The 10,864-nt window shown below is 43.0% G+C and overlaps 1 protein-coding gene across 1 annotated transcript; it reads right to left on the bottom strand.

The window, feature by feature from the left end:
- Nucleotides 1-242: 242 nt before the first annotated feature.
- Nucleotides 243-6,789, bottom strand: LOC146199150 (cuticle protein 10.9-like). The gene is made up of 3 exons (XM_084594615.1): nt 6,550-6,789; nt 3,709-3,774; nt 243-1,167 (listed from the first exon to the last, which is right to left on the bottom strand). Exons 1-3 carry the CDS (start codon nt 6,559-6,561, stop codon nt 910-912), a joined length of 336 nt encoding a protein of 111 aa, XP_084450741.1. The 5' UTR covers nt 6,562-6,789; the 3' UTR covers nt 243-909.
- Between the last annotated feature and the right edge of the window lie 4,075 nt (nt 6,790-10,864).

Here is a 10,864-nt window from a genome sequence, read left to right as displayed (position 1 = left end):
TTAATTGCATATATTTATTAACCTAAGGAGAAAAATACTCTAACAAGATTTCAGCAACCAGATTTGAATCAAAGCTGCCTTTTTACTTTCAAGGCATTTTCCGTCGTGGAATAAACGCGGTGACTGAGCAACAGAACATAATAAGTCAGGTGCACAGAAAGGTGAGTCCCGAGAGTTGAGGTTTTCGGAAGTTTCCGGAGCAGAGGAGGGGGGGGGGGGGGGGGGGGGGGGGGGGGGGGGGGGGGGTTTGACATGAGACTGGTTAGTGAAAAGTTATGAATCCCGAGAAAAAGACGGAAATTGCGGAATTATTTGTTTGCCAGACACTGAACAAGTGTTTTTTGTGTTTGTGCGTGGGTTAGAAAGAAGTAGCATTATGAAGCAGTGAAAAAGAATAAAAAAATTACCCCAACATCTTGGACAAGAGGAAAGCACTATTACGGCGAGTACACAGGACTAGAAAGAGCCAAGCAAAGACACGTAAAGTTTTATGCTTATCTAAACAGCCGTTGCCTAAATATAAGAAAACAGTTAATAACTAACGAAAGGAGATCAGGTCGACACTAAAAAAACACCATTGAGCTATTTTTTAGCAGCAAAAGACTAGATGAAATAAACGACTCGAAGATGTATAGGAGGTTGCAACTTTTGTGCATGGGTAGAATCAGAGTAGTTGGAAAAGATATAGATCGATCAATTGAAATAGACTAAAATGTGTTAGAAAAGAAGTTGGAATTTTGAATAAGAAAACGCGAATAGTATATAGACCGTCAACGTATAATTATCAGCAGCGATTCAAAGGACGATCGATGTTACGAGTTAGTTCGCGACAGTATACACTCGACTCTGAGCAGTTTTTTTTTTTTTTTTTTTTCGCTGGTGCGCTGGTGCTTCTTTATTGCTGCGTGTTTAGGAGGCGGGCACTGGGTTGGAGTAGAAGGCGTCGGCTGGTGCGCTGGGTGCGGTTCCGGGCTCGTTGGTGGACACGCTGGCGCGGAAGCCGCCTGCGTCGGCCACGTAGTCCACGCGGCGGTAGACGCCGAAGGCGTCTGTGTAGCCGTAGGAGCCCGTGCGCGAGTTGGTCTCATCTGCGGTCTCCTCGTGGTAGTGGTGCGAGCCTTCCACAGGGTTCACCGCGTCGTAGCCGAAGTGGTACGGCTGCGCCGGCTGCGTGTTCACATTGGAATGGGTACGAGCCAAAATCAGTGAACCTTAAGGCAAGCATACTGTGGCTTCCACAGATTTGTTTTGTGACACATACTGCATTTTTGTCATTATCGGCGTTATCAAAAATAACGTACTAAGCAAACCACCCATATTCCTGAAAATTTTATACACGTCAAAGGTGCGTGATTCCGTCTCCTCAACGGTAGGGTCCCGCAACTTCTTCCTCCTCACTGGTTGCCTCTGAGCGGGTTAAGAGGCGATTGTTACCGAGAGGCATCTCTAAACGCAACCTAATGGTAACATACACTCACTGAACGCGATGAAGCTAATGATTGCGGTGAAGCTAATTGAATAGTGTTACCGTTGTCATGCTGCCACCTCGTGGTTCTGTTCGCGGCTGGTGTTGCGGCTATTAAGAATTAAAAACATCACATAATACAACCTAAAGGGGAACAGCCCCCCCCGGAAAGATCTTGGTAGCATATTCCAACGTTGCGTTTAAAAGAAGGATCCCAAAAAACTTACACTCACAGGATTCGAACCGATGTTTTATTCGCTCAATGCTCAAGTAAGTAATATCAATATATTGCACCATTGAAGCAACGCGTACGGAAAGCTTTAAATGCGCTCTTATTCATTTTTACTATATTTCCGCTATCTGTCGCCAGGTGACACTGCTCAGAGAATCCAACCGTTGAGAGAACGGAATCTCGCGTCACAGGCGATGCTGCCACTCATAAAGAGACGAGAGAATAAACTGGGAAATGGCGCTTTACAAAACAAAGCCCAGGATTGCGTCTTCGAGGAGTGCTTTTTCGGAATGCCTTTCTTTTAAGGTAATTCAGTAATTATTGCATCAACATAGCTCAGCATACCGTATTTGCCAAAAGTAACAAGGATGCATGTTCCGCTTTTCAGTCAGATAGTAGAGAATTCGTACCACTTCTGGAGCTGTAAATCTGTGCAAAGTAGAGGCAAGCTCCTGTCCTCACTTCTTAACAAGTTGTGATCCTCTGGGAATCAATGTTGGCTTTACAATACAAGCGAAAAGTGAAACATGCAGCCTGGTTACCTTAGGCAAAGACTATCAAGGGTGCAAGAAGCTCCTGCTTAACGAGATATAAGCTGGCGTTTTTTCTTTATCAATAAGTACTGCTCATACCTAAAAAAAAAACAAAAACGAAGAACGTTTTAAAAATACCGTACTTCTGGTCCCAAAATTGCCAAATCAAGTTAAATATAGCTGCAGGTTCTGCCCCGTCCTGCGTCAGAGCGATGCAGATTTTACGCATGGAATAAGGGAGAAAAACGAGTATGTATGGGCACCATAAATACAGCTGGTCGCAGCCCAGTGCTTGAAGCTATTTTCATGTCCACTGATTCTCACTTCCATTACATACGTCTTCAAGAGGCCGCCCAAAATCACAGTTTCCGCTAAAAACGACAAAAATGTGAGGAATAGGAACTATGTGGCCTTACAATCCTCGGCGCAGAGTCTATTAGAGAGATTTTTCTCACCGTGGTGATTAAACATATATCATTCGTATATTCTGGCGCGATAAAGTTTATCTGAGAGGAAATGACTCATATATCGCCGAGAAAAATCGGTTTAAAATCTTTCCTCAAGTCAAGCCAAGCTCGTAACGTCCTTAATGAAAAAAAATCTCTTTGCCCTTGTTTGAGGTGTCTAAGGGTGGTAAATCAGTGAATTCAATCTGCGCTTAAAAATCGCTGTCGAAAAAAGGTTTGTAGTTGCCAAATCGGTCCGTATGGTGACTCTCCTATTTCAACTACTTTTTCTTTTCTATCTTGCACAAGGCACATTTTTGGTTATGGAAGTTCGTTTAAGATTTGAAGATGGCCGTCTATGGATACAAAGCGACAAAATTTTCCTGGTGGCGGAGCGGTTAGGGCACTCGACTGTGAGCCCAAATATAGGATTGAGATTCAGGTTGTGGCAGCCACTTTTCAATGCAGGCGAAAGGCAACGCCCGTGTATCGTGCGGTGCCAGTGCTGGTTTAAAAGTCCCAGATGGTCGAAGTTTTACGGAGCCCTTCACTACGGCGTTCCTCATATCCTGACCCGCTTTGGAAGTTATACCTTATATACCGGAGCCAAACCAACTTTTCCTGAGTGTTCATTTTAGGGCTGCCTTCTTACATCTCTTTCGAATCTTCGCGCGCAATGCAGAAAACATGTACCATTGCCTTACAATTTTGCATAATCATTGCAGTACTCAAGATTGCTGAAACTTGCACGAAATACCAAGCAGAAAAATGTCTCTGCTTAATATGTAGAGTACGAAAACTTTGAAAGTCTTAAACGTAAGTATATTCAGCAGCTACTAATCCTTCTCCACTTTAACATGTGATGTTTTTTAATACGGAGGCAGAGGTGTCACTAACCATGCGGACGCAACACAGAGTTATACTTTGCACTTTCATTCCGTTTGCGATGTAGAAGTAAAAGCCTTGGCAATAACAACTCGGAGATCATCAAGCTGCTAGGTTTTAATAACTGCGACGTTTTCATGTACTTACGAAGATGGGTTCCCCGGTGTAAACAAGCTGCGACATGGCGTAGGCCACGACGCTCAGGAACACGAGCTGCGAGAAAAATGGGAAGGAATAATTTAGTGGCATCGCACATTAGTTAGCCCCATTATACGCTCTTGTAGCCTCTTTTAAATCGGCATATCGTACTTGAAGTTTTTGAACTTGATATTTTTTCCAATAACTTCATGAATCCTTTCATTGTATTGCCGATCCTTTGCTTGACGTTTTATTTCGATGAATAGCTGGTATGTTTGAAGCACTATTTGAACATCAGTCCTTGATAATGCAATGACTTAAATCATACAAAGAAACGCGGTCGCCATGATGTCTGCCCTTGAAAATGTTTACAATATGCATTTGGCGGGGAAGGCCTGGACACGTTCAACTGCGGAGCATATAGCGTACATAATAGGTGTATTGAAAAAAAAAAATAAAGAACTAGAGATACGAGAGTTGGCTATATTTCACGGCAGAAACTAACGAATAGATAGAGAGAAAAAAAGAACAATGCATAGCTTCACCTTTAGGTAACCTGGACTTGGATTTAAATTTAAGTACGGTTTTTACACCCATCGCGAGGGGAAAATAATTAGAAAATGTTTATTCAACTCGCTGCTCAATTTCATGCATTGTATCATTTAAATAAAGATGTCTATCTTGAGAGAAAGTGTGTTCAGAAGTCGCATGAAGTACGAGCTCACTAGCACCAGCCTCCCGGTCTACTATTGAATAAGGCTGTAGGGCTCCTCATGGGAAACAAAAAGTTAAACATACATGGTTTCATTTTTTTGGCAGCCAGAATTTTCAATTTGTATAGGATATATTAAACTATTACTGTTTACGAGGGACTCGGATAGTGTTTAAGCGCTGTTTTGTTCCTCTTGTTCGTTCAGGTGGTGCGCGCAATGCCAAATTTTCACCTGCTGATCTTGAGCAGACAGCGCATAACCCTGCTCTTTGTTTTCTATCAGATCAGACAGTATATTAACATGAGGTAATATACCTGATAGGTAACGGAAATAAAATTTTAATTCGAAATAACTCCTGGAGCGAACATGTCGGCAGCATTTTATTGAAAACAGTACTGTGCTTCAGCAACGCTCTGTAGAAACGAGCAACATTTGGGATATTTAAAAACATCATATATAAATGGTTACAAAATATTGCGTCGCTTCACTGTTCGGTTGTAAAATGCTCTGGTGAAAACTTCCTTGCCCTTTACAAGCGTACCCTTCCTTTTTTCTCTCTCCGTGCACCTCAAAACATTAAAGTAAACAAAAATTAAGATAAAATGGTTCTCGGAAGCATTCCTTACTTGGAAATAGTCACTCGTATAAGGTTTACAAAGGAGCATGATTTGTGCACAGGCAGGCTATACTGGGGCTGATCGCTTCCGGAGAGGATATCATCCAGGATATATCATGCCATGCGTATACTGTGCTTCATTGTCGTATGCATGTATTTTTGCCCTTGAACCGACAATTTAGGCCACACATGATGGCTACACCTTTTCATTATTTTTCCTTCTCATGAACATACAAGTAAAAAATTCCGTTATTATTATCATTTTAAGAAATGAAAATTTTTAAACGAGAGTAGAAAACTGGGCAAGTGTCCTCGTCCCTGTGGTGCCACAGCAAGATGAAAATTTTTAAACAATACGAAGGAATGCCAGCGGAGAACCTTCACGTAGGTTAGTAGGTGAAATATAGGTAATCATTATTATTTTGGCTTCTAAACCATTTGCTTGGAGCAACGGTTCATGACAGAATGTGCGTCGTAGGCTGAAAAATTAAAAGCCATAGGATTTTCTTTTTCAATCACGATCGGTGCAAAGCCATTCAGCTGGTCTTAGCCATCGTCTTTTATATTTACATTCACTGCCAGTAGCAGCTTTTCTAAAAGTGCATAGCTTTAATAAGTGCTGACCAACGCTTTTATAAGTCCTGACCGATTTGTTTAGCATATCGTTCACTAACTTGCGGCATTTCAAACGTGATTAGCTTGGGCAGCATATTTGCAAGGTACACCACACACATCGCTTTCACGATAAAAGCCTCCCTTTTAAATGTTGCTTTCTAGCTGATGTTAGACGAAAACATTTCAGACCTAACCTCACGCAGCATATTATTATGCCATGAGCTGCTCTTAGACGACGTGACCGTTTCGGTACTTCATTCGATTGTTGCTACATGTACGACGTATCTTCAAAAACTTTTGCGGATGACATAATTCGGCCGATGACGCTATGCAGCAGAATTTGCTTCGGGATTTGTAAAATAGGCAAATTCGCGTGCATAAAGAAAATCCTTTTCCATTAAAGCAAGCTCCTCAAAAATAATAGTTTTCTCCATTCTCGTTGTCACGCTCAGTCAGGCTTGAAGCATGGCAAGACCAAAAGGAAAAGTATAATTCCATGATTAAGTTGTTTTGCTGCCGGTTACTGATAGATGCGAAGCGGCTTATTTAAAAAAAAATTATTTGTAAACTTCCAAGAGTTTCAACGAAATAATCCCTGAGGCGGCAGGGGATTCTAAAGAACGACTTCTGTGTCTGCTCAAAATGCCTAACTGAACTTGAACATGGTGCTATTAACCACCAGCACCTCTGCAGGTCCTACCAAGAGAAAAACAAGAATCGATGCGATGAAAGCGCAAGAACACCGTTCGCTGACAATCAGGATCTGCGCTGTCACATCACGGCCGGAGCGTCAACGTCACGGGTGCTTCTACAAGGAGGCAGCACTGGAGCGGAGCAAGGCACAAGCAGGTCGTTGTTCACGCCGTCGCCGAAAGCCGATACCTTGCGGAGATGCCATCGACTCACCTTTCCAAGCATTGTGTACGGGCTGGCTGTTTCGCGTTCACTGCACCAGATAACTTTGTCTTGGGATGTCCGCAAAACGGGCTTTTATACCCTCGTAATGGCTCCCCAATGCCGTCGCCTCTCTCGAAAACGCCCGGGTTGCCGTGAATACGCCATCAATATTCCACGCATCCGGCGTGCCACATATCCCCTTGACTTAATTTGCTCTTGGGGAGGATCACTTGCTCTGAGGATTACAGGCAGCCTTGCCCGGGGGGTGGGGGGAGATTCGGCTGCATTAATAGGCCCCCACGATTCCTAGACTATTTTCTTTGTTTCTCTTCTCTCTGTCTCGTTTACGACGCACATGCATACAGACACGCTCACAAACTCTCTTTCACGTTGGCTTTATCTTGTAGAGACGAGACAAGAGCAGAATCCTGGCAGCATCCTCCTCCGCCGCCACCACCGCAGAGGCGCAGGTCAATTGTTATGTGCGTGTTGTCAAGACCGCGATCTTGCGCAACGACTGAGTACTCCCTCTTACCCCTTCTTCCGAGAGCGCGCCCTTTAATCTCGCCGTGCCGTTCCGCAACTTTTCCGGGCGGCATATAGTGTGCTGAGCTAGGCGGAGGTTGTGCTGTATCGGGAGTAAAAACCGCCTTAACGCTGCCACCGTCGTTGTCTCCGTCTACCTCTGTTGCGGATCGCCGCTTTTACCCTGCGCGCAGGAATATCGTAGTACGTGCCCGACCGGCGATAAGCCGAAACGCCACTGTTGTCGCAGGAACGAAGATTTGGAAATGTATACTACCAAATCTTCGTTCCTGCGACAACAGTGGCGTTTCGGCTTATCGCCGGTCAGGCACGTACTACGATATTCCTGGAGATTTGGAAATGTATACTAGCCCCGCCGGGGTGGTGCAGTGGTAAGACGCCCGACTACTGTGCCGGAGTTCCCGGGTTCGAACCCGACCGCGGCGGCTGCGTTTCGATGGAGGCGAAACGAAGTGGCGTCCGTGTGCTGTGCGATGTCAGCGCACGTTAAAGATCCCCAGGTGGTCGAAATTACTTCGTAGCCCTCCACTGCGGCTCCTCTTCCTCTCTTTCCACTTTCATTCCCACCTTCCTCCCTTCCCTTACGGCGCGGTTCGGGTGTCCACAAAGCAAGTGTGACAGTTACTGCGCCTTTCCCTTCCTGTGAACCAATTTAAATTTATTTAAATGTATACTAAAATATGTGTTATCCTCCTCCACCACCTTCTTTCATGGGAAACGCCCGAAGGAAACCTGGCGAGTGCAGTGCCGCTACCATCTAAGGGGCCCCCATAATCTTGATGACCAGGCGATACAAGCCGAGCTGTGCGAACAGGAGAAAACGCTTGCTTTAATGTGTTTTCTGAACGAAAGAGGTAGATTCCTCACCTGTACTTTTGGATTCCGTAGCCTTTTGTTCTCAAATCTGTATTGATTCATCAGTAAACAAGCATAACATAGAGGACGTATTTGGTTGTTCTCGTTCACGTGTGAAGGGAGGTTTTTCTTTTGTACTTGAAAAGGAAACCACCGTTGAAATTCAGAATTAGACACTCAGATTTATTCCGCCAAACAAAATGGGTTGCAGAAACTTTGCTAAATTGAGCATTCTTTTGCGTAGGTCACAAAAACTGCCCCAAGGTCTCTCTCTCTCTTTCTCTGGGAAGAAATACTTACCTAAAAATTTAAGGATACACAAAGCAGGTCCGCTGAGGTACTCAAAGATCCGTCGAAACAAATTATTACTAAACTCGTCATGCTTTTAGATTAGATCTTCGCTTGTCATCACTGAAGAAAATACAGGGTAGCGAGACTGGCTTCCGCCTTTCGCTGCAACCCTTCGCAGCTTAGAGGCCCCCCCTTGAATCCTGAAAGTAATTGATGGAGCGGAGTGCCAGCTTATAGATAGCGCTAAGCATGGAGAAGCGGGCCTTCTAATTGTCTAGTAATAAATCATTTCCAGCATTCATAACGTGTCTGCAAGCGGATCTTTCATCGCGCGTAATAGCACGTTGCCCAATTATGAATTATTACGGAGGGTAATCAGTAATGTGGTGACGAAATCGAATGGGGGATGTTGAAAATGCACACCACGTGCACTTGCCCAAAGTAACTCACGCCAAACGGGACCCCGTCTTTTACAAGAATACTGCGGTTTATTCCTCTGAGACCAAGGCAATGATTCTGCGCCAAAGGCGCGGATAAAAGTGCTGGACAGTAGTGAACACCAGCATTTCCAGGTGGCTTGTTCTACACATGAAGAAAAATTCTTTAAAATGGAGCACACTTGAGCAACGGGAATGTGTCAATGGCTGATGAGTTTTGAGAGTAAATTTCACCGGAAAAATGATATTGACCACTACACGTATTTATTTGTCAGCGAGAAGAGATTATTCATTTGAAGTAAAAGAAAGCGAGCGCTAAATAGACGTGCTTTAGATGTTTTATCTTTGATTACTACAAGAGAATGTAAAAGTCTTTACCAGAAGGCTGTATTCTTAATGCTTCATAAATTCCTTTGTTTCCCTTTGTACTATTCCGGATTTCTTATTCATACTTCTTATTCTTATTCTTGATTTCTTATGGTCAGTTCATTAAGCTAGTGCTTCTTTCCCGAGACAGTACTGCATTGTTTAATGTTGAGATATTTGGCACCTGCTAATGTGCTGATTTCTTTCTGTTATCTCCTCCTCCCCCTTCTCTTTTTAATGCAAATACCAGTACGCTTCATGCAATGATAAATGGATAAATATAAAACTTCACCTGCAACAGTCAATTATAGAAAGCTGCGATAATGAAAGTTCATATAAGCAATATATTTTCATTTGCGGAGGGGTAAAGACATTAATACGTCAGCGAGATAAAAGAAAATAAATAAGTACTAAGAAGGTTTCACAGAAACCCACTATCTTCTGATGTCTCAGCATGCTTGTTACAATATTAGATTGTTCTGCCTCATTATTAAGCTGGAATTCTGGGTATCCAAAGGGCTTTATTATATTTACTTGCTTAGATATATTAAGAAATACGCTTTTTGCAAAACAAGGAAAATTTTATATGCTTCTGCAAGCAACAACGGCAGGTAATAATAAACTTAGAGTCTACTTCGCTCGTGGTATGTCTGGCAATCGCTTCACATCCAAAATCTCGATGAAGAAACAAGAAACAAATTACTGCCACAACTCACATCATTGTTATCGTGTAACTTTGCTTGATGAAGATTGCGTTCTGAACTGCATCACATGTTATTACCGCCTTTGTTCTGGAAAAAAAAAATGAGATGAAATTTGCTGCGGTTTCCCGTGTTTTGTATAAGCGTCGTCGCAGCTTTTATCCTATGCAAACATATCGCTCAGAAAATGTTTTTTTCTTGTGATCGTTGGAAGCGAATCCCACTTCCTTTAATACTATAAAGTAGATATTGAATGTTCGATCTTTACTCAACATTATTTATCCCTAACTAGAGTGAGGACGATATGGTTTTTGAAATAAGGTAGCTAGATGGAGCACTCGATGTCTTGCGAGCTTTCCCCTTCACAAGCCCATATATTTCAGCTATAACTTACGCTGCCAAAAGTAAAACATGTGAAAAGTGAACCACGTGTGGCATGCAATTTGCCTGCAAGTGCCAGATACTTTGTGTGCCTTTGGAGCATAAACAACCACATAGCTTCTTTATAGTATAAATATTACTTTAGAGTAAGGACGTCTGGTATATACCTTTCAATTGTGGCAGAACTGGGGCAATCGTAAGTCATTGCTGTAGACACGTTGATGACAATTATCTACGCCTGTGATGCACAAGAGAATATTCCTTTTCTGCGTTTTCCCCGAGGAATTAAATTGCCGTGAAACCCGCATGAGCTACGTATTTGAAAGTAATTGTGAAGATGCGGTAGAACACTGTAACGCCATTGTATGCTGATAGGTATGTCTATGTTTCCACTAAGAAGCAAATGTATGCTTCTGGAGTTGTTCTGGCGCTCAGAACGAGCAACTAAAACAGCAATAGAAAACAGTAGGATGCATGTTTGAAAGCAGAAACAAACTGCATGCCCGTCGAGAACGAAATACATAATTGTTATGGCGCAGTTGCACAATATGTGCAAGACTTGGGCTCGAAGATGTTTTTCCGAAATATGACAGAAACCTATAGGAGTGCTACACTGTCAAACCTCAGTAAATATCCGCGCATGGGAAGACGAAATTTCCGAGAGCTATATATAATTATAGTCGGTTTGCAGGAAAGGAGAGGCGCAGTTTTGTCACACTTTCTCCTGCAATTGTTAAATTCTACAGT

Source organism: Amblyomma maculatum, chromosome 2 (assembly GCF_055883805.1).
Source record: "Amblyomma maculatum isolate TAMU_Amacu chromosome 2, ASM5588380v1, whole genome shotgun sequence".
NCBI lineage: Eukaryota > Metazoa > Arthropoda > Arachnida > Ixodida > Ixodidae > Amblyomma > Amblyomma maculatum.
This window is presented reverse-complemented; position numbering and strand designations above follow the sequence as displayed.

Coding starts and splice junctions, on each gene's coding strand:
- LOC146199150 (XM_084594615.1), bottom strand. Junction 1,168..3,708: donor ACACCGGGGAACCCATCTTC/GTAAGTACATGA, acceptor GTGAACACGCAG/CCGGCGCAGCCGTACCACTT.